The 25314-nt window shown below is 32.7% G+C and overlaps 1 protein-coding gene across 2 annotated transcripts in view; it reads right to left on the reverse strand.

The window, feature by feature from the left end:
• Positions 1 to 3980: 3980 nt before the first annotated feature.
• The window catches only part of Vav (Vav guanine nucleotide exchange factor), an 81187-nt gene continuing 59853 nt past the window's right edge, over positions 3981 to 25314 (reverse strand). For both annotated transcript variants that reach the window (XM_072530368.1, XM_072530369.1), the window contains exons 7-14: positions 22252 to 22452; positions 18897 to 19016; positions 18118 to 18399; positions 12670 to 12872; positions 12014 to 12388; positions 7943 to 8098; positions 7468 to 7645; positions 3981 to 4266 (exon numbers count right to left, since the gene is read on the reverse strand). In XM_072530368.1, coding sequence (XP_072386469.1) covers positions 4207 to 4266; positions 7468 to 7645; positions 7943 to 8098; positions 12014 to 12388; positions 12670 to 12872; positions 18118 to 18399; positions 18897 to 19016; positions 22252 to 22452 — 1575 coding nt within the window. In that variant the 3' untranslated portion in view covers positions 3981 to 4206. The remainder of the gene's footprint in view (positions 4267 to 7467; positions 7646 to 7942; positions 8099 to 12013; positions 12389 to 12669; positions 12873 to 18117; positions 18400 to 18896; positions 19017 to 22251; positions 22453 to 25314) is intronic.

The following is a 25314-nucleotide window of genomic DNA, read 5'->3' on the forward strand; positions in this document are numbered from 1 at the left end:
TTCTTCGTCTGTCGAAGAAGGGCCGCTTCTTCGTCTAGATTTTTTTCAATTTCGGTTCTTAATTCAAGCTGATATTTTAGGATGTACTTTAAATACCACTTAAGCTTATATGATAAGGTTCCAATGCAAGAATTGTGTTTTTAAATTGTTTCCTAGATGCTTTGGGGATGTAATGAGACAATGCAGTACAAGCACAGCTGTTTTAAATTAATTAGACCAATTAGAAATTTTAGTTCAAAAATTTAAGTTTTACCAAATACATAATATATTTATGGTCAATATTTTGGTAAAATTACAGCCAATTAAAATTACTACATTTATAATTTTTAAGTGAGAGAAATTGGTCCATATGATTTTAGAAAATTTGGAGATGAGTGTTTCTCTTTGATAGAAATTGTAGTTGCTTGTCGCCATAACGTTGGGAATTGTGTTTGAGACCAGATCTTATGATACAACTTTATAGTTTATTTTTATGAACGAGAGAGTAATTAGCATAATTTTAACTGGTAGCTCCGACCACTCCATGGGCGTGCTCAAGATTAATTGAAAAATTACTTTGAATAATTGTAAAAAATAAATGAATTATTTCAGTGTTATAAAGTGTTATGTGTATGTAAACAAAAGTGACCTCTTTTATCACACACTATATTAGAACTGACTGGCCTACATTAAAAAGGGTTTTAAAAAATTCACATTTTTTTTAATTTTTAAAAATTACAAAAGAGAAAAAGAGTTTTTAAAACCGTCTAAGGTATGTTAAATAGATGAATAAAAATATTAATATAAAACTTACAGCTACTTGTTACAAATCCAAATCAGATTCAGAAGATGAACTTTCAGAACCAAGATTTATAATAACTGGCTCGATCATTTTATCAGTAATATTGTCCAGCTTCCACATTTTTTCCTCTTCTTTAATAGTGTGATTTACTGCCTTTTCCCAGTTTTCAGGTTTTACATTATTTACGGCCTCCAAAAACAACTGTTTAACATCATAAATTTTAAAAGTGGTATTTTTTCTTGAAACTTCACTCTTTATCTGTGCCCATACCAGTTCAATCGGGTTTAATTCACAATGATATGGTGGGGATCTAAGAACTGTCAATCCACGATTTTTGGCAATTTCATCAATTTCGTATTTTTTAAATTTTTCTTTATGAAGGGCACATAACGAATAAAGTTCCTTTCTTATAGATCCGGGATGGTACGTAATATTTTTTGAACTCAGCCAATTCTGCAAGTCTTTTTTTAACCACTTGGTTGTGGGCAGTCCTTCTATAAGTCTGGAGTGATAACTTGCATTATCCATTACTATTACACAGTTCTTAGGAAGAAGATCTATCATTTGTTCGAACCATTCTTGAAAGACATCAGCGTTCATGTCTTCATGGTAGTCACCGGTACGAGTTGATTCAAAAGTTAATAAACCATCTTCAACAAAACCGTCTGAACTGCCAATGTGTACTATTATCAGCTGCGTCCCTTTCCTGATGGTGGGTTTAAACCAGTAGATAAGTTATTTACAAAAGCGTGCCTTTGACTTGTAACAGTTTCATTCTGCCAAAATTTATTTGGTGTATGACCCTCGTTGATCCATGTTTCATCAAGATAAAATATTTTTCTTTTTTGGTTTCTTATTTCCTTTATGGTTCTTAGAAAATGTCTTCTCCATATGACAATATCGCTTCTTTCTAATAAAATAGACTTTCTGGGATTCTTTTTCCAGCGGAAGCCTATTTCTTTTAAAAGTTTCCATAACGTACTTCGACTCATTTCTGGGTAATCCTTATCATCTCGAACTGAGACAAGAACTTTATCCAATGTTGGAAATTCTTGTCTAAAGAAGAATTCATGCACTTTCCGTCGAAGTCCTTCTTTAAAATGATATTCTATTTGAAATTTTGGTTTCCCTGGAGCATTACGTGGCATTTGAAAACTACCACATTTCTCTTCTTTAATAACTCTGTAAATCGTAGATTTCCCAACACAAAGTGTACTGCTAACTAACTCAACGGTCTCATCAACACTTTCACATAAACGTTTGTCTGTAAATGATTTAAAACAATTAAATATTAATGTTTTTTCATTAACTGTTAGAGGACCAATTTTTCGGCGTTTACACGGCACTTCCAAATTTTCCATAACACTAGTATACACAATAAACTGCACCTTGCAACTGAAGTACCTACTTTTAGTGAACTGTTAAGAATTTTGAATACGCCACTTGGACCTTCCTATATACAAAATAGAAAAACCCACTATCACATTTTCTGTGGAATAAGTTTAGAAGGTAATTATCTAGTCAATTACTGTCGTAGATTCCTGGAATTAAATGTTTGATTGTTGAAACCCTTACTTCGTGGAATGCACTCATTTCAGATAAAATAAAACGTTTTATTTTATCTAAAGAATTAAACTTTATTTTGCAAATAGGCAAAGAATTAAACTTTATTTTGCAAATAGATAAAATAAAACGTTTTATTTTATCTAAAGAATTAAACTTTATTTTGCAAATAGGTAGGTACTTATTAAACTTTTATTGGTTATATATAACCAATAAAATAAACATCTTACATTTCTTGCAAATTCATTAGTACCTGTTAACCTCCATCACTCCGACACTGGCAACCTTATTTAGGGATTAGTAAACCTCACAACTATTGTAGTCTATTCTGCTCCAACCTTTATACCTGGTGGTCATACTCAATTTAAAATTGTTTTCCTATATACTTCTGTAAACTTGTTGACAAATATCTGTTTTTCATTGAGTCACCCGTATCAACAGTTTAGGGATTTGCATACATAATTTATTGTTTTATTACTCTCTCATACATAAAAATACACTATAGTAGCTTGAGATGTGTACTCGCATGAAGATTTTTTAAGAATATTGATCGGATATGGTCTGGACCGGCAGCTGAGTTTTTTGATGAGGTGATGGCTTCGTTTAATTCTATGAGATTAAAAGGAAGGTTCATAGAACTAGTGTTAGAAAACATTTTGGGGCTGGATATGTTGGTATCTGAGTTATTAGGAAGATTAGGAATATTTGATTTATCTGAAAAGTGGGAGGCAATGTTGCTGGATGTATTATTACCTTTTACACGTCTTATCTTTGACCACATTTGCTCAAGTGTCTTTTGTGATTGAACTAACTTACTGATTCCATGAGGCTTCGTACTTTCTTTTAAAATATGCCTGGAATTGAATCCGTTTTTTAAAATTTATTTTTAGTTTGGTTGTCGTACGGGTCTTCCGGAATTTGATTAAGCTTTTTTGCATTCTTTGACTGCTATTTTGCACGATTCACTCCACCAGGGAACATGTTCCCTGAAAAAATTAATCGCGCATTTACCAATACATTCCTCAGCAGATTCAGTTACAGTTATTTTAATAGTCTTACATCTGTATATATATATATATATATATATATATATATATATATATATATATATATATATATATATACTTTTTTCCCAATTTTTATTAATTTGTTTAATACACAACTTCCAGATATTGTTTTTCCATCCTTCCATTGGGCAAATCTGTTGCTTTTTGCTGGTAATTGATATCATTCACTAATTTTCCATGAGATTTTTATTTGTTCTGAACTGATGTTAAACTGAGGTGTTCGATAATAATATGTGCTCCATTTCTGATCGAAAACGATACTTGCTCAATGTTTCCTCTTTTGTCTTCGAACAGCTTTTGTTCCACATGTGTTTCGTTTCATTTTGAGCGGTATTGAGTGCATGTACTATTTCTTCCTTTCTTTCTTCCAACGATATGTGCTCTAATTTTCCTCTTTTGTCTTTGAACAACTCTTCATTGTATTCTTTTCAGTGTTTTAGTTTTTCCTGTATCAATTATGGTGTTTCCATTTTGGTCTAAAAGTGGTAAACTTTTTTCATACATAATTTATTTTTTTCTAGTCCTTTAATTGGCATCAATCAACTTAAAATAAAAAAATATTTCATGAACAATAATTGTACTTTATTTATCATGCTATAAATTATAAAGTTCTTTTTTATATATATAAAATATAGACGTATATAAGAAATGATTTAAGACCTATAAAAAATTCTATAAAATCAACATTTATAAATTATTTACACATAAACATCGTTGAGTATGTCTAACTATTATTGCAGTTTCAACATTTTTCTTTTTCTTGACTAGTAACACAATTTTGATGATCGCACATTGTTAAGATTCAAATCTAACTTCTCCTTCCACGTTCAGTATACGAGATGGAACGAACCCGACCTAAAAAGAATATATTATTAAAACACACAGTATCACATGTAATATCGAAAAACATTTGATGACAAATGTTGAAAATAAAAGCAAATGACTAAATATTAAAAATATTAAAAGTTTACATTTTCCATGAATTTTTATGTATTATATCGGTTTAGAAGCAGATGTATAGTCTGAAAATGCCTAATTATCTCTTAAATGGATACACCTATTTTGCTATATAAAGATTTTAAATTTGAAGTTTGTAACGTTGCCAGATTTACCATTTTTCTGATATCATTAGTCACTTTGGTTTTTTTAAATACAACATCCTGTAGATTGTACCTTTATTGAAATCTCCACTTCAATACCAATTCAACCATATACGATATTTTCGATTTTATGTAGTCAGTAACATCTAAAATAAGAGCCTAGAAACGCCTAATCGTCTCAATAAATTTTTTGATTCAAACTATGTAGAATACAACTATTATTTATTTAAGATCTTCGTGACTAAGATACAATGCCAAGTGTTTCACATGATTGAACTCGTATTGAAGTGAGGATTCCAAGAATAATACAATTACTGTTGTATTTAAAAAATCCAAACTGTTAAGGATATCAGAAATATGGTAAATCTCACAAGATTACAAGCATCAAATTTGAAATCTCCATATTGCAGAATAGGCGTATACCGGTTTTCGTACAATTAGAACCATCCATTTAAGAGATAATTTGGCGTTTCCAGACATTTGGTGCACTCTGTATATATAACAGTCAAAATAAAGCGTTGTGTTTTTAGTGTAATGTTGCACACTTAATAGGAAAAAAATTTGCAATTAATCAGAACTTTATTTTTAAAAATATATATATTCTGAAAATGTACACTAAAATACTATCTAAAACAGTCGACCGATCTACAATAGACGACTTCCATGAAAAAAGGGTGAAATGGCTTATTACGTGCTCCTTAGCGTCCACTTGTTCATTTAACTCAAATATATGTGACTTTTAACTCAAATATACAGGGTGAGTCATAACTATTGGGACATAGACTAAGGACAGGTTATTTGGACCAAAATATGGCTATTGGGCCAAATATGCCTTAATAAAATGTTGCTGAGAAAAAAGATACAGGGTGTTAAAGTTAATTTTTGTTTTTCGTTTTTTGCTAATAGTTTCCCTGTATATTTATAAATTGCTATCAAAATTGGCACAGAGGCATAATTTTAGACAAAAAATAGTATTTTATTTACAATTTTAAGTTTTGTCATAGAGGGCGCCACGTGGATCATTCCTAATGATCAAATTGAGTATAAACTTTTTCTGATGAAACTTTTTAGTAATTTTTATTAGAAAATATGACGTAAACATCATTTTTACGTAAAATTGGTGCTCTTGTTTAAACATGATAATTTCAACCGTTTTCGATAAAAACGCAGTCGAACTGCTTAGAGTCTTAAAAAGGGATTTCAAATATTATTTCATTTATGAAAAGTATGCTTTGGACTGTCAGATAATTGTTGTTGGTAAATGTCATTTGTTCAGAGTAAATTATTTTTGATGTGACAGTGTAGTGTATTGTTGCATATTTTAAAAGTAATCATTACTTTTTTTGATTGAAATGCCTCGTCACAATCATTTTACTAATGAAGAAATGCGAGATATGATTTGCGTATACGCACAAGAAAATTTTTGCCGTCGCTCGGCAGCCAGAAGGTATGGAATGTTATACGCAAACAGAAGCAACCAAATCACAAAACTTTTACAAGATTATATCGTAGTTTAGGTGAAACTGGGTCATTTCACACTAAAAATCGGGGTGGTCGACCGAAACAAATCACACCTAATCAAGAAGATGAACTTTTGGTTCGAGTAGATGAAAATCCTGAAATAAGTTCACGACATCTATCAGCAGCAACAGGAGTAAGTCAGTCGTCTATTGTTAGAATTCTAAAAAAAGAGAACCACCATCCTTATCACTTCACTCCTGTTCAAAATTTACTTCCAACAGATCTTCCACGACGGTTACAGTTTTGCCAACATATTCTGAATAAACATCGCAATGACAGACACTTTATTAAGAATATTATGTTCACCGACGAAGCAACTTTTACCAGACGAGGGGGTTTTTAATTGGCGAAATAGTCATTATTGGGAAGAAGAAAACCCTCATGCTATTAAAGCTAGACATTTTCAGCATGAGTTTAAATTGAATATTTGGTGTGGCATTATAGGCGACCAACTACTAGGGCCTTATGTTCTTCCTCCGAATTTAAATGGAGATTCTTATTTATTCTTTTTGGAAAATACTCTTAGTGATATTTTAGATGATCTGTCACTGGATGTAAGAAGAAAAATGTGGTTTATGCAGGATGGAGCGCCACCTCATTTTTCATTAGCTGTTAGAAATCATCTTAATGACGTATTTCCTCAACGATGGATTGGCAGAGGCAGTGATTTTCAATGGCCACCAAGAAGTCCTGAGTACAACCCGCTACATTTTTATTTTTGGGGACATATGAAGTCCTTAGTTTATGCCAATGAAATTAATACACGAGACGAACTTTGGAGATCAATTCAAAATGCAGCTAATCTTATAAGGGGACAGAATAATATTTTTTTAACGTCCGAAAATCCTTTATAAAAAGAATTATAGAAATCGGAGGAGACCATGTAGAACATTTGGTTTGAGTTTTTGTGAGTTCTTTTAAGTTAAAGTGTGTTTAGTTTTGATTTATCGTCAAAACGGAAACCTTACGTTAGTTGCAACTTTGTTTATTAGTTTGGTATTTGATAGTGGAATTGTAAATAAAATACTATTTCTTATCTAAGATTATGCCTCTGTGCCAATTTTGATAGCAATTTATAAATATACAGGGAAACTATTAGCAAAAAACGAAAAACAAAAATTAAATTTAACACCCGGTATCTTTTTTCTCAGCAACATTTTATTAAGGCGTATTTGGCCCAATAGCCATATTTTGGTCCAAATAACCTGTCCTTAGTCTATGTCCCAATAGTTATGACTCACCCTGTATATGACATCTTTGAAGATTTTAACAGTAATTAATACTTCGCAGATACACTACTGTAGGTAGATACCAAGCGAAATTTCGATCTTTTCGATCTCACGAGACTGCGCCATAATTTAATCATTAAACTTCGTGTTAAATTCTTAATTAAACAAGCACAAGAGTAAATTCAGAAAAAAATTTAATTACATACCTCATTCATTGTAGTTCTAATTTTCCAAAAGTCTTCTTTGTAACCTTCTTTACAAATAACATAAACAACTTCGTCTACTCTTAAACTAACTTGAAATTTATCTTTCGCATCATAATTGGTAATAACAACTGCTTTTAATTGTCGAAACGGCCATAATAGTTTCGTGTCTTCGGCCAACCTGAAAAAAAATATTGTGAGATTAAATATAATAAGTAAATCTTAAAAATGTTGAGTAAGTTTCTCCGTCATTTGGAAAAATAAGATAAATAATATCTTAATTAAAAGTATTAACTGACATTAATCCTTAAAGAATTACCTGACGTTAACTCACATTAATGCTTAAAGGATTAATGTCAGTTAAATCCTTTAGAAATAGATTATAAATGAAAAAATATTCTTTGAATGGAAAAACTAAAACTCAGTGGAATAAAAAAAATGTTTCAGTGATACAAAACGTAGATACACATATGCTTACCCATTAAAATTTTCGTTGAGACTGTAGTTTTGATAATTGAGCACTAGTTCTTCAATACTGTTGAAAAACTTCGATTGAGACAAATAATACTTTTTGGAGTCCCTTCCCTGGGGTTCAGTTATACAACATATCTTCATATGTTTTATTGTATCAGTCCTAAAATATGGAAAATAATCATTATTATGTGTGATTTTCAAGAAAGGGTATCAAGAAAAACTGTCAAAGTTATAAACGAGTAAAAGTATATGCGAAAGAGATATTTAATAACATTTCTATATTTATTTCACTTTTATCAATTAAATCAAAATGTACCTTGAGTTGTATAAAAGTTTTGATTTTTCTAATAACGACCCTTAAATTTTGATTGTGCTGTATCTGTACAGTTTCATAGACTATTTTTATTGCGTATAACTACCCTGCATTTTCAGTTCTCCTATAAGGATTTCGTCTGTGTTTATCCTAGTTAAAAAGTATGTAATCCTTCTACTATGTAACCAATTTTGTATTATAAACACAGACTTTCTTTCTCGAAGTACCCATTAAAAATGTCAATATTATCATTTAGTTTTAAGTTGTCTAGTTAAAGGGTATATATAATACCCAGATGCCAAGATGTGAGGCATTTGCGGCAGACGCTTAAGTAATTAGTCTCGTAAATACAGTTTTGTGGCGACAACTCACATTATTGGTAAGTTATTTTATTTTTGTCCCTTTTTATTCGACCACGAAAATATGAAAATATTTTTCCTCAGCCGTCCTCATTATTATATAATCACATTAGATTTCGACCTTCTTTTCTTGTTTTTTTCTTTCTTTAGAAGAAAGAAAGAAAAACACCCATAACTCCTTAAGCAACTTGATAGAAAAGTGGGAAAATCACTATAAAAATTTACTCCAAGAGTCCAGATTTGAATATATGGGAGAGAAATACAGTATGGAGAGACAAACAAATAGTAACATTAATACTACTAACAACGAGGTCCGTACTGTGTTAATTAAAATGAAAAACGGGCGATCTCCAGGACCTGGCAATATAGCTGTAGAGTTACTTAAAGCAGGAGGTCCCCTCCTAATAGAACGAATAACTTTTCTAATGAATCAATGCTGCCAACAAATTGATGGAAAACCGATCTGAATGGAAAACCGCTCACCAAATGTCCATCTTTAAAAAGGGTAATCGAAAAGATCCTAACTACTACAGACGATTAAGTGTCCTACCTACTTTCGGGAGATTATTTGGAAAGATACATAAATGGAAAAATACAAGATGATGTAGGACATTTAATGCGAAGACCAAAGTGGATTTACACCTGGGAGATCTTGCACTGATAACTTGTTTATACTCCAACAATTAATAGAAAAAAGAATAGCGGTTGGTACCCAAGTACATCTAGCCTTCATCGACCTAGAAAACGCGTATGATACAGTTCTAAAACTTAAATTGTGGCAAGCTTTACAACTCGGCATTAGTCCATACCTTTTAGGAATAATCACAGAAGTATACAGGGATAACACTACTTACCTATATCTAGATAGAAAGATATCGGAAATAGACTATCAGAGCCAATAAAAGTAACTAAAGGACTACGACAAGGATGCAGTATGTCACATTTACTGTTTAATTTATATATTGATACAGCCCTCCAAAATTGGAAAAACCACTGCCAGGGAATGGGAATCCCCATAGGAAATGACGTACTGTTCTCCCTGAACTTTATGGATGACCAAGTCGTCCTAGCTCAAAATTCTTATGATCTAGAATTTAAGCGTCTATACAGAGAATATGTAAAATGGGGGTTACAAGTCAGCATGAAGAAAACAGAATATTTAGTTATCAATTTTTAGAAATCAAACAAGTGGAAAAATTTAAATATTTAGGTGCATTCATTGCTAAGAACGGCTTGGGAGAAACCGAAGTTAAACACCGAATTAATCAGGGACATAAAATTGTAGGATGTCTGAACTCCTTATGGTGGGATCGCAACATTTCCAAAAGGAAGAAAAAAAAATAGTGCAAACCATCGCTAAATCAGTTCTTTGTTATGGCTCTGAAGTAAGGACAATTAATGCAGACCTGAAGAGAAGATTGTTGGCAGTCGAAATGGATTATTTGAGAAGAAGTGCTAGAACATTAAGGCTGGAAAGGAAGACCAACGAACCTACACATTAATACTACAGGAACGGTCATTGACAGAATAGAAAGAAGAGGTTTAAAATGGTTTGGACACCTATTGAGAATGCCTGACGAACGTTGGCCCCAAAAACTTAACAGATGGAAGCCCCCTGGAAGAAGAAAAGAGGTATGGAATGAAGGAATTAGAAGAGCGATGGAATCGAGAGCTTTGGAGGAGGAGCATGCCTTGGACCGGGAGGATTGGCGGAGGAGAACGGGAATACGGCAATAGCCGTCTCCAAAAATGTAAAAAAAACACGACCTTTTTTCATGACCTCTAAGGATGAACGTATTTCAGTTCATCGTCCGGATAATTTTGAGTTAAGTGTGAAAGTGTGAAGATATTTCACATTAGATTTTGATGGTTGATCTAGAGATATATGTATAGAATTTATTTTACGACTATATATTCATTTATTTCGTTAATTATGAAGTTCCATATAATAATAAAGTTCATTTATGTATTGAGTAGATTACGTGTAGGTATAATATAGAACCAAAAAGCTTTTTCGGTTGAAAATTAAGGTCCATACCTATCATATCATTTTTCATTTTTTGAAAATTTAAACAATAATTCACTTTTTTGAAGAATCATCTGTTTTTATCTACCGTGTGACCGAAATTTATTTAGGTATTAGTTTATTGTTGACTGTATTTACCCAAATTCAACAGAAATTAATAAATCCAGATTTTTATTGAAGTTTATTATTTTTTATGAGTTTATTGTATTGGCTATTGTTTTCTGATTTATATAGGTAAAAATGTTAATATTAATAGTTTGGTTTGAGTGATGATTTGATATATTTTAACAACTTTGGTCCTTTATAAATCTCTGGTTAAGATTTATTGGCGATTTTTTTAACTTTGCAGTTTGCAGCAGCATCAAGGATTTTTTGGATTTTAAGTTCAAACTGTTAGTTTTCTATTAGTCATTTTCATACCCACTCCAATGACACTCCCGATAATTATAATAAAACAGTAATAATAATCAATATGTGAATTTACAATAAAAAAGTACGGCGTGTAATCGGCGTTGCAAAATCAGCGTAAATGATGTATTTAAAGCGGCTTTTAATTCTACGAATATAAATTTATGATTTAGTAGTTATGTCTTAATAAATAATTTAATAATTAATTTATTAATTATTAATTATTAATTATTAATTCTTAATAAAACTTTAATTCGGCCAATAGCATGTTATGGCAGCGAAGCATGGGTCCTGAAAGAAACATCCAAAAACAAACTCGACACATTCGAAAGAAAAGTACTGAGGAGAATACTAGGACCTGTGAGGGAAAACGGAATCTTCAGAATTCGATATAACAACGAGCTCTATCAACTGTATAAGGAAACACCCCTGTCAGACTTCATTAGAATACAAAGATTGCAATGGGCCGGACATGTGATACGAATGGGAGAGGATAGGCTACCAAAACGAGCACTGAACGCCAGAATGCAGGGAAAGAGACCAGTTGGAAAGCCAAGAAAGCGCTGGGAAGACACAGTAAGCAGCGACGCACAAGCACTTTTAGGAGTCCGTGTATGGAGAAGAGCAGCCACAGACAGACAAGGGTGGAGGCAAAAAATAAAGGAGGCCAAGGCTCATTTTGGGCTGTAGTGCCGTAGAAGAAGAAGAAGAAGTTATGTCTTAATATTAGTGTAGACACCAGCTTTTGTTTAAGATGTTCGACCTGACATGGGTCATAATGTAATTGTTGAGTTATCAATAAAGAAGAAAAAAATACCATCTATATTCGTTTAAAACTGCAACATTGATAATCGGTTGGGTTAACCTAGCGGGAGCCCAACACCAGACTACTTTCTTGAAGAAATCAATACCCGATATTGATTTCTGATAAAAAATACCAATGAAATCAAAAAAGCATACCATACTTACTTTAATGTTAGGGCATATATGTCGTTTGTATCGCACAAAGGCCTGAGCCGAACCATAAATGTCCCGTTCTCTCTCCTTTCCAACTTCATACTAGCGCTAACCCTATCCATTTCCCCGACAAACCACAACTTGTCCCGTAACGGATCATTGAATCCGTTTGTCATGGAGTTGCTTGTAACTACATTATGGCCGCATTTTCCCGCTTTGTGTATGCACGATTTATGAACGCTTATGCCACACGTAGAACACTTGTAACCTTGGGAAATTAGGCCTTTAAGATACTTCGAGCAGAATAGACAGGGAGTAGGTTGGAGAAAAGTGTGAAGCTCAAAATTGTGGCTGGTGTGTTTTAATTCCTTCGGTTTGAGATTATCTCTGGAAATAAGTTAAAATGGTTAAAAGCATTGGCGAGCAAATAATTGTTTAGATTACTTTAAAAATATTATGTTTAAAATGTCGGCTTGTAAATTACTGTATCGTAGGCCCTGAGTAATTGTTTTTAAATCCATCATATATTATATAATGTGTTATATCCGAATTTGAACAGATGTGTTAACTTATACACCTGGCAGAAAGATTTATTAAAAAAAATCGAGTAAAAATTCTAAGCAAACTCGCATTCTATAAACGTAAATAACTGAAAATAAGGTACTTACATACAATCCTTGATGGCTTTGATTATTTGTTGCTTGAGCTCTACGGTTCGCACAAAAATTGTATAGGCGTTCTGGTTGTCGTTTTTTACAAGACAAAACTGGTAAACAGATCGGACTTCTTTATTTAAGACAGCCCTATTGTGGATTTCGTCAACGTGATAATCTGCTATATTTATGAGATCACGAAAGGCAAACTGGTTACCCTAAAAATATATCTACTATAATAATAAGTAAGCACTATAAAACTAGTTATTTTATCTGTAGATACTTCTATATTCGGGAATCGTCTCTGGAATTATACTAGCGTTATGTGTTTCAATTTGCTCGGAGATTGAAGTTAAAATTCGGATGATCTTGAGTGTAATTTATGCACAGCAATTAGAGAATTGGAGCATAATATAACAAGGATTTATAGCTGGGTAAGAAAAAGAAATGCGTTAATTATTGTAGCATTTTTTAAATTCACCCTGTAAATTCTAAGTGCTGAAAATGGTTCATATTCTTTTTGCGTTTCTAAGATTGATAATCTAAACATTTTGGAGTCTGCTTATAGTTAGCAGCTGCTCTTTCGAGAAGAAATATTACTTGTCTCACGAGGAACTCGTTTGACATCAGTAACGCCTATAGAGTTTAAAATAAAATGCTGAGTTCTCATATGGGCTATTTACGCATGAAATAACAAAACGTCCACTTAAGAATTTTTCCGTCTCCGCTCAGGGGAGAATGAATTTTGTCATCACTTCACTCCCGAGTTGACGACCGTCAAGGTAAGATGTGGAGTCCAACCCGCAAGGGTTGTTTGTTTTTTTTTTGTCGCAGTTGAGTGAAAAAATGGTATCCATATTAACACACTCAGTGCCGGCGGCACACACCGTGCGCCATCAGCTATTGTGGTCACAAGCCAACGGCACACCATGTGCGTCAAGCGCATACGTGACTATTTTCAAGTAGTATGGGTCCGGCCTTCGTTAGAGTTCTAGAGTCGTTTCTGTTTTCGTCAGATATATTCTAAAATATATACGTGCATTAGCGGTTTCGGAATTTTGTGATTTATTATATAGTTATGGATCGTAACGTTGCAGGATCGTCTAGTTCGAAGCGTGTATGGATAGAACGAAATGTGAGGATCCCATTGTCGAAAAAACAGCTTCAAGAATTAGCAGATTCATTGTGAGAAAGCTCAGATGAAGATTCAGTTGTTCCATCGATGATTATTGGTTGGGAGCAGATGATAATTCTGACAACGATAGTGTTGAGGCTGATGTTGTGAATGATCCTGATAATGTTTATAGCGACGACGATGATGATGATATCACTCAAACAAGATTGCTTCCAGAGTGAAATAATACTCCTGATTTAAAAACGATTGCTTTCACTGAAATACTTGGCTTTCATGTACCACCACCTGTTAGTAATAATCCATACGATTTTTTCAGATTGCTTGTAACTGATGAATTGCTAAATTACATTGTAGATCAAACGAATATTTATGCGGAGGAATTTTTTTAAGTCATTTAGAAAAATCCAGAATAACCCAGTGGAAACCATTTTCCCTAGTAGAGTTAAAGATGGATTTTAATGGAAAAAGGACAAACTGTTTACTATTCCTGGTAAATAATACTGCTCATGTATTTACAAAAATACATGAGCAGAAACGGATTCATGATCATTATGAGGTGCCTTCACCTCTCAACAAATGTTAGATCCTGGTTATAGTGATCGTTTACATAAAATCAGAAATCTTCAAGATTATTTCAGTAAACGAATGGATGAAATTTACTACCCTGGAAAATCGTTATTCTTAGATGAATGACGAGGAACACTGTCTCCTCTTCAATTTTTAAAAGGTAAACGACACAAGTTCGGCATAAAATTGTATATATTAGCTGAGCCAGATGGTAAGGTGCTGCGATGCAATGTATACAAAGGTTTTAAAAGTGGAACTGTGTGTCAAAATGTTTGAAGATACACTCGCAGAATGTTTTCTATGTGGTAGACCTCAGAAATATACCCGATTCCGTTTAAAGCTTTTATTACATACGTATTTAATGTAGTGCCATGTTTTTCTGTATAGGGTGCTCTCGTTTCTTCGAGTACAACCTAAAAGTTTGTATGTTCAGTAATACCTTTTTGTTCAGCTAATTTGTAGGTTTTTTTATTAAATAACCTATAATACCAATAATATCATGAAAATTATTTTATAACTGAAGTAATGTCAAAATATCTTTGTTAATTTTTGCTATTTAAATTCACACTTGAGCTTTTCCCAGTTTTAAGGTATTCCATCTAATTTTAGGAATATTTGTTTAATACCTGATTTGTCTAAATTTACATGTTTGATTTATGGCTACTTTGCTAATGTGTTGACATTCTATAATATTTTTACCTGGCTAAACTTTAAAAGAAATAAAAATTGTTAATTTGTAGTAATTATTTGTTCATCATTCGTTCATAATATTTCTTTCTTCTGGTAACTGATAAAAAGGTAAATCTGACAGAAATGTATAGAGACAATATAAAGTAAGTCTGTTTGCCTCTCTGTCTTTTTGACTACCTATGTATACGTTTTCTTTTTTTTTTAAGAAGGGTTTAGCCTATCTGTCATTTTTTAATCTTTCTTAAACCCTTCTTCTCATAGGTCAAGTGTCGAGTTTTCCTCGTCCTTCGACAAAAGACTAGGTGGCGTCCTTTATTTTCCTCCTTTCTTTCAGTACCAAATTCTATCATTTCCATTGGTACATTTCAATTCTTAATTTTTTTCTAAATATACCCCACTCCAGATCTATACACCCACGTCCCAAAGCTCGCCATTGTGTCCTTCAAAAGACCTGAGGGCCGGTTTGCAAGGTGAACATACTTGCAGCTGCATTCCCTATTTCTCTTTGAATCCTCCGCTTCCCATCCAGAAAAGTATCGTTACATTATTATTGTCCAATCTTACAAATTTCGTAAAAGCACAAAGCCTGCGATGGTTGGGGATGGGGTAAAGGATGGATAGGGATAAAATGCCAAAAATTGTTTAAAACAGACAATCAATAAGGAAAAGGACGAAGGGGCGCCCAAGGAAACGGTGATATCAGTGTTATAGAAGATCTAAAAAGTTTTGAAGTACTTGACTGGAAAGAAATTGCGAACAACAGAAAAATGGAAAATAGTAAACGCATACGGAGAACCAGAAAATAAAAAAACAATAAATCGTTTATGTGAATTGTAATGTAACGTAAATTGTACCTAAGTAATTTAATGTAAAATTTATTAAATGTATTATAGTGAAGTCGTTTTACCCTGTCGTATTTCGGATTAACGCCCGAAAAATAATTTATGACTCTAGTTACAGCCACTCTGTTGTGCTTTCCCTTTTCTACCTGCTTTGTGGTACTGAACCTCCTACTGGTCGGCTGTAGTACTTGAGGATAAATCAGCGCTACCAAAACAATTTTTTTATAAAACGTGAAAAAACGAAAATTGAATGCTTTGTGATGATAATTTATTGAAAAAAATTATTTTACAACTCTGGCAAGATGGACTAAACCAAGTCAATGAAGAACAATGACGAAAATGTATTGAGCATACTGAAAAAAAAATTTTAGAGTCATATGAAATAGAACAAGTTATTGATGAAGTAAGACCTTTAATTATTCGTAATGATGAAGATTCAGATGAATCGGAGAGCGAGTCAGATAGTGATGATACCTGTCCATAGATTAAGACGTAGATAGAAAAATTAACACAAAAGGATACCAACCACCAAAAAAAAATAAAACAAAAACCGCATGAAGGAGAGAGCCGGAGGCACGCCGCACGACGCTCTTGAATACAAGCACCAAAAAAATTAGATTGGCAAGTAAGGTAGATTAAGGTCATGACTGGACGAATGACTGGGTATTAGACGACGGATGAAAGGATTCGATGCTTGCTCGCTCTCGACTGCACTTGGTGGAGAAAAGGGAAAGCAAGTATCGGCACACACAACCATCATTAGATCGCAGAACAATTGCTTTGACCGGTAGTGATAAAGCCAAATGGGCTAACCTACCATTTAAATGTAAATACACGGAAATCTCCCATTGCATGACAGGGGATACCACGAAATAGTAGAGACCTGGCTCCAAAGACCAGGGGGCGGAGGAAAGCCGGGGCTGGTTGTACCGCAGGAGGACAACCTACCTCGGTGGGTTTGGGAAGGTGTGTGTGGGAAGTAGGAATAAGTCTTTGTTTTATATAGATATATATTTTTATAGATATATTTATAAAATATATAAAAATAAAAATATAATACAAAATTTTGAACACCCAGTATTAACATTGGCAAATTTTTTTATGCTTAAATAAAAATAGAGTTTAGTACACGCTGAAAAAGAATTTTTGTTTTTTCAGCATAAATATTAACCACAATATTAATTTTTGAAGTTGCATGTGTAATATGAAAAATTTTTCAAAAACTTTAAATATCTCAAAAACGATTATTTTTCCGAGATTGGTATCCCAATAAAAATCGATCCAGAATTTTACGTAGATTCTAAAAAAAAATAACAAAAAGCACAGTTTGTATTTAAAATAAGAAACTTAATGGCGACTTCCGGTACAACCGGAAGTGCTAGAAGAATGCTTTGCATAACCCATTATTCCAAGTTTGCAGAAACCAGTGACGACCAAACATAATACAAAGTTATTTTATTAAAAAAATCCCTAATGTCGTATTATCAAATTAAGAAAACCGTACATTTTTAATTTGAGAACCGCTGACTACCTGAGGCAAATCTGAACAGACACTTTTATTACTTATGCGACAGGCTAAAACGATCCTACTATAATGTAAAGGATGTAACATACGCCCTAAACCTTTTTTTGAGTAAAAAAGATTGTACCGTTCGCATAATTCGCTCTTAGGAATGCTAAGTACCCACTTTTCTATATTAAAGAACGGAATAAGAGATGGGTTGATTTAGGAAGTTCTCCTATTAGCGTATTCGAAAAATATCCATTTTACGTTAGAGATTGTCATACACATGACAACTCTGGAAACAGTACTAACAGTTTCCGTCATTTGCTCTTCATTAATTTAAGGATCAATCGATGTATCGTTAGTTCAATGGTATTTAATGTAAATTATTGTTTTTTGAGTACTAAACTTTTGAGATTATTGTGTAAATACATCAAAAATAATTAAAACAATACTAAAATTATTGCTAGAGAATTTCTCAGCACCGTGACGGAGTTCAAATGTTATTGATGATTCGCAAAGGACTATAATGTACCCCAAATATTTTCTGTAACGAATTAATTCACAAATGAAAACAAAATCAAATGAGTACATATATAACCGTTAGAAATTATATTTTACCATGGGCACTAGCATACAATTAACAGTGCCCATAAGATTCCATTTTGATTGTATTAACCATATTCAATAATGTTAAAATTTAATGGATTAAAAAAAGAACATACCTTCAATTGTTTACAGATCAAAATACACTTGTCAAAAATAAACACATATCTATTTTTAGTCTTCTGGTCATCGTGAGCTTTAATTCGAAGGCTCGCGTCCTTCACCAGTCGACCATAATCTGATAATTTTTGATTCGGCGCGAGATTCCATTCCGTTATTGTTTCTTGCAAATTATTTATCACTTCTAAATGTTCGCTGTCTCTTGCTACTTCGTTGATATAACCGGCTACATCTATCATCGTTTCTCTGGCTCTTTTCAGATCATTGTACTCTTCGTGAGACTAAAACATACATTACGTTAATGGAAAAAAAAAACGATTCATATAAAAAAATACATATAGTTTTTATAGCGATTACAGTTTTCTGTAAAACACTAGCTGAAAAATGAACAATAAGAACGAGCGCTATATGAAATATATAATGCACTTAAAATATACTTTCTTGGTGTGACAAAAGAGAGAGACAGATGAAAAATCATTAGCAGAAAAAATAAATAACTGCTGGTTGGATTTAGAAGGTCTTGTAAAACAAAGAGTCTGTTTGAAGATGGTGCTTGGTACTTTTCATTAAAATCTAAGAACGCCCGTCGCGTAGAAATTTCGATGTCTTCTTCAGGGCTTCCTGAAGAGGATGTCGAAAGCTCGGCGCAATGATAATAGACGCGGTTCAACACGGAAAACTGTTGAGTTTAATATTAATTCCTGTAATAGTATTAATCTTTATAATATATATTTAATAGATTTATATAGATTTAATGAACAAAATGTAGAAAACTTACCTCACTAGTATGTTCAATAAGTTTGTCCAACAACAGATGATATTTGAGAATTCGTTGCATTGGCACAGATAATACATCCCTTAACTTAAACCTACCATTATTAACTTCTTTTTCATATTTCTAAAAATTATAATGAATTATGCACCTCAATATCAATAAACAAAACATCAAATATTATGAAAAGTATTACTGTGACTGTGACCGATCCGCGGGTTATCCAAAACACATGTTAATAGTAGAATTGGAGAAAAATTAAGATAAGACAGTTATCTAACTTATTAAACAAAAATTATTTTATAATTATGAAATAATAATGAATACATCAATTCTTTTTCAACTTTTAATCTCCACTTAGTTCGGTCGTTCCATATGTTCTCTTCTACGTTTCTTTCTCTCGCCCCTTTGTCTATTCACTTGTTTCCGGTCTACTTGGTTTTCCCTTGCCATCTGGTACCATTTTAGTATTTCCTTTGGTACTCGTTGTTCATCCATTCTTTGTATATGTATATGTCCGAACCAGATAAGTTTGATATGGTTTGGTTCAAATGATCATATCAGATCCATAAATATTTCATAACTTTCATGACGATCCGCTTGTACCACTGTTTAATATCGTATGTGTCGACTCAGATACTTTTAAATATATGCTTAAATTCTCGAAGCTACACATGATTAAACTTTTTTCATGTTAAAACTATTTTTCCACCATTAAATTTCAGTATCAATAACGATATATTTGGGAATTGTAACTGCACCGTCCTTTTTTTCTTATTATACGTAGATCTTTAATACCTGTACATTTAAACTTTTTGATTTTATCAAGAACTATAAAAAAAAATTATATATATTATTTTTATATATATATATATATATATATATATATATATATATATATTTATATTTTATCTGGCTCATTGATACAATGCTTTATGCAATAGAGATTTATTTTATTTATCGTATGGCAATTCCAACACATTTAGAACAAATACACAAACACTAGTAATATAGGTATTTGACAAACTTTAAATAGTTACAAACAAACATCAAGTGTATTTATATAATCAATTGACTCTGAAGTTGCAAACAGGAAGTCTTCAGGGCTACCATTGTAGGATTTTGAGGGACACTCTTGAATAATGTGGTCGATGGTGTGGTTCTCCCCACAGTCACATTGAGGAGACGGATTCTTTCCCCATTTATGTAGCATGTATGCACATCTGCCATGTCTGGTTCGGATCCTATTTAGAGTGGACCATGTTTTGCGTGGAAGATCAAAACCTGGTGGCTTGTGGGTAATGCAGGGCATGTTATTTTGCCATTCGTTCCATTCTTTTGACCATGCATTCGTGATGTTGAACTCCTCATGTATCATTCTTGCCGTTTTCATTGGTGGTTTTCTAGAACGGAGATGGGTATTTCGTGCATCCTCGGTATCTTGGTGGATCGGCAGGTTTATATTGTTCATGATCTTTTTGTATTCACGTGTAAGTGCGTCGACTCGTCGTAAATGTGGAGGTGGGATGTGACTTAATACTGGAAGCCATTGGGTGTGAGTTGATTTAGTTGTACCAGCTATCATCCTCATAGTGCTGTGCAGCTGATTGTCGACCTTTTTTACGTGTGGACTGTGTAGCCAGATTGGAGCACAATATTCAGCTGTCGAGAAAACAAGGGCTAAGGCAGTAGAGCGGAGAGTGGAAACCGATGCTCCCCAGGTGGTACCGCAGAGCTTCTGTATAATGTTATTTCTTGTACTCAACTTTTGGGCAGTTTTTGTTAAATGCTCTTTAAATGATAGCGTTCTGTCTAGTGTTACGCCCAGGTACTTCGGTGTTTTGTTGTGGGTAAGTGTGGTATTTTCAAACCGTATGTTGAGTTCCTTTCCAGCAAGTTTATTGTTCAGGTGAAAGCAACAACTTCTGTTTTGGATGCATTTGGTTGAAGTCGCCACTTGCGAAAATATTTGCCCAATGTATATAAGTCTGCGTCAGAACTTCTTCAGACGTTTCTAGTATTCTGCATCGTGTAGTGAGGGCCAGTCATCTGCGTATCCGAACTTTCTTGACTGTGTTTCCGGCATATCTGCTAGGTATAAGCTAAATAGTAGTATAGAGAGCACTGACCCCTGTGGTAGGCCATTCTTAAGTTTCTTTGGTGGGCTGATATCTGTGCCCATCACTACTTGAAACATTCGGTCGTTGAGCATATTAGGCGTGCTATTGGTTTACAGGGGATTGCACGGAGAATTTTGTATATAAGGCCCTCTCTCCATACTGTATCGTAAGCTGCCGAGAGATCAATAAATGCCGCTGAAGTTTTAAGTCTTCTTTGGAAACCCGCTTCGATATAGGTGGTGAGTGACATTACCTGGTCTGCACAGCTTCGTTCTGGTTGAAAACCCGCTTGTTCGACTGGGATCGCCTGGAACAGTTATGTACTGATTCTATTATATATAAGCCTCTCTAATAGTTTGTAGATGGCAGAGAGAAGCGCAATTGGTCTGTAGTTTTTTAGGTTGTCGGAGGGTTTGCCTGGCTTTAGTATGGCTATTATCTTAGAGCGCTTTAGTTCTTGTGGAATATTTCCAGTTACCATGATGTCTGTGAAAAATCGAGCCAGCCAAACTTTTGTATACTTGCCACAATTTATTAGGAATTCAGGGTGCCTGAACCCCCCTCCCCTGAATGCAATAGAGAAGTTACATTAGATAAGAACCTGATTGGTTTTGAAACTGTTTTTTTGGTACATGTCTTTTTCTTCTTCTTCTTTGACATGTCTTTGTTCTTATTAGCTTTTCAAAATTTTGAAAAACATAACAACTAACAGCAACTTGTTGGTTATACATTTTCCCAGAATTTTTAAAATAACGAACTGGTATAGTAGTCTAGTAATCTCGGCGCTTCATAGTTGGTAGTAGATAATGTATGACAATTGGTTAAATTGAAAGACATAGACGATATCAAATCGTAGAGTAACCTAACATCTCAAATTTCCGTAAAAAATTCAAAAAAGCGTATAAAAAATAAGTTAATATAATATGTGGTAATACTAAAAATAGCAATTATAGATATCAGAAAGAGAGGTAGAAAGAGCTTAAGAATAGGTTATAGTAAGTTAAAAAGGAATGTTCCAGTCATTCACAGTGTTTAGCCCATTGCAGATCTAAAAAGGATTGAATAATTTTGCGCAAATACGATGTAGGATCGTATATTGCGTCCTATAGCAATATATCTAACAATGATTTTCTTAAATGAAAGACTTCGGTGATTATGAAAGAATCAGTGATAATGTAGCACTCTGTAAACGTGTACTTTTAAATAGGCCAAAAATGAAAACGGTACATAATCTTACTTACTATAACAGTTTGATTAAATACTTCGTCGGAGTCACATAATTCTTGTAATATTTGTGTAGCTTTCGTCAGATTGGCACAATACATTCCATAAATTAAAAACTTCTCCCTAAATCTCATAAAAATATTACTAATTCTGGTACTTGGATGTGTACGGATACGAAATAATTCCTCAAGAAATTCTGCATGCACATCTTTTAAATCCTAAAAACAAAACAAAATATTATTAGAATACATTCTGGCCACTAATAGAAATCGTTTAATGTTCTTCTTCTTCCTTTCTTTTTTTGTTTCGATTGTATAATCATTTACCCAGTACATGTAAGGTTATGCTCGTTTTGCTCTAGGCAATGCACAACCAGCGATCAATTTCTGTTAACTACTAATTGACAGCTGGGTGATACTTGAATGATACGTAAATTTTTATATGTTAGGATATTCCAATATTTTCTGAATTTATTTTTTTTTTTTTTATTTTGACATGTAAAAAATTTTTTTAGATCTATTTGAAAGAATTTGATAAATTTATTAATTAAAGATATTGGACTCCCTATTCCCGCTTTTAATAATTCTAAATATAGATCCATGTTTTTGTGTTTGTTTATGGGACATTCAAAGAAAATGTAGATCACTGTTCCAATGGTTTCACATTCACATACCGGTGTTTCTGTTTTACCTATTTTGTAGAGATAGCAAGGAGTTTTACAATGTCCACTACGTAAGCGATTAATATTTGCTATAGTATTCCTGTCCATATACCCACATTTGGCGTACCATGGTTTTATGGGGAAATAACACTGCAATCTACAAAAATTATCACATCAAAATATGCACGCTGAGTTACTTGAAAATCGTGACGAATTGACTTCTTTAAAAGAAACTTTTGGAATATACATAGAAGGTGAATACTACCTATAATGTATCAATCTGCTCTAAAATAAAAAAAAAATACTATTTTTTTTCATAATTAACTACAGTGTGTTTGGGACATAAAACGGTAAGTTTTCATCAAATTTCTGAAATTTTTTTTATGGAAGATAAAAATAAATATTCCAAAAACTTGGATATTTGAATTTTTCGTATAAATTTTTAGGTTATGTGAAAAAAGTGTAAATACAATAGTTGCAGATCTTTTTACTTCCTACAACGTTGCCATTTAACTTTTTCCATTGAGCTTGTCGGTTTGCCAGATATCGTGCTTTTACCCTTAAAACTTACCCCCTTCCACTTCCCGATCTCAAATCAGCCGTAAATTATTATTCCTTTAATTTTGGGTTCCATCATGTTAATTTTTTTTGTCTCAAAAATTATCGGCCCTAGCCTATAAACTTTAATTTATTAAAAATAGCAGTGCGAGTCGATATTTGTGTCACAGTGATCATATTAAGGTATTAAAGCAAAATCCATCCCAAAGTAGATTTTAGTAATTTTAAATTTAAAGAAATTTTGTATCTACAAGGTCTGCAGGCAGCGACAAATTTCGTGAAGTCTAAATGTACAAAATGTCAGCAGCACATGTTCGGACGTTTGCTACACTAAATTCGCGGTATTATATATATATATATATATATATATATATATATATATATATATATATATATATATATAGTAGTCCAAAATTTTTTGACTAGTTTGGAAAAAATATATGTAAATACTTTTTTCTTTTTGGGTGTGGTAGTCAATAAAAAATAGAGCTTTGCTAAGGCGTACTATTTATTCTGAATCCAAGCTTTCGGTGGTTTTTTGCCACCTTTATCAAGGTCTACAAAGAAAACTACTATGTTGTAACAATTTGAATGGTGCACAAAAAGCTATAAAAAACTTACCCGAATGTAAGATTCATGGCATAAACAACAACGTTAAATAACATGATAATACTGAAATTGCAACTAAACTTAAAAATGTTACTGTTAAAAAGAAACTATAAAAATTAATAGATACGTTAAAAAGTTAAAAAACAAAATGAAGGACGACATGTTAAAACAGTCGTCGTTGCAAGCTTGATTTCAGTCACATTTCACGAGCAGAAAGAGAAAGTGGGTGGACAATTATTGTTTAAATAGTTTGAAGAAAAAACAAAAAACAACTTTGAAACTAACGTCTCACAAAATACTGTTTATGAATTTTTGAGTACTACCAACTGTATTACCAACTTGAAATTAAGCGGGAAATTAAAAATATTATTTATAACATAAGCAATAGAAAGAAAATACTATTTAGTAAATAGGTTTAGAAAAAACAACTCAAACAAAACAAAACTGAATTAGTAACTGAAGTTTGATAAAAAATATTCAATAAATAATGAAATTTTTAATACAGTTGGTAGTACTCAAAAATTCATAAACAGTATTTTGTGAGACGTTAGTTTCAAAGTTGTTTTTTGTATTTTCTTCAAACTATTTAAACAATAATTGTCCACCCACTTTCTCTTTCTGCTCGTGAAATGTGACTGAAATCAAGCTTGCAACGACGACTGTTTTAACATGTCGTCCTTCATTTTGTTTTTTAACTTTTTAACGTATCTATTAATTTTTAAAGTGTCTTTTTAACAGTAACATTTTTAAGTTTAGTTGCAATTTCAGTATTATCATGTTATTTAACGTTGTTGTTTATGCCACGAATCTTACATTCGGGTAAGTTTTTTATAGCTTTTTGTGCACCATTCAAATTGTTACAACATAGTAATTTTCTTTGTAGACCTTGATAAAGGCGGCAAAAAACCTTAGCCTTACAATGATAAAGGTGGCAAAAAACCACCGTAGGTGGCCTTAGCAAAGCTCTATTTCTTATTGACTTCCACACCCAAAAAGAAAAAAGTATTTGCATATATATATATATATATATATATATATATATATATATATATATATATATATATATATATATATATATATATCTGTACCTTGGTGCTAAAACAACCAATGTCAAAAATTGAGATTTTCGGTTTTTCATCGCAACGGGTGCAATACGGTGTCCTTTATATTGTGCACGAACAACCAATGTCTCAACTAGTGCCATTTCAGAGGTAGAGTATAACTGATAGACCAATGTCATCATTATCTAGAA

The sequence above is a fragment of the Diabrotica undecimpunctata genome, chromosome 4, assembly GCF_040954645.1.
Source record: "Diabrotica undecimpunctata isolate CICGRU chromosome 4, icDiaUnde3, whole genome shotgun sequence".
NCBI lineage: Eukaryota > Metazoa > Arthropoda > Insecta > Coleoptera > Chrysomelidae > Diabrotica > Diabrotica undecimpunctata.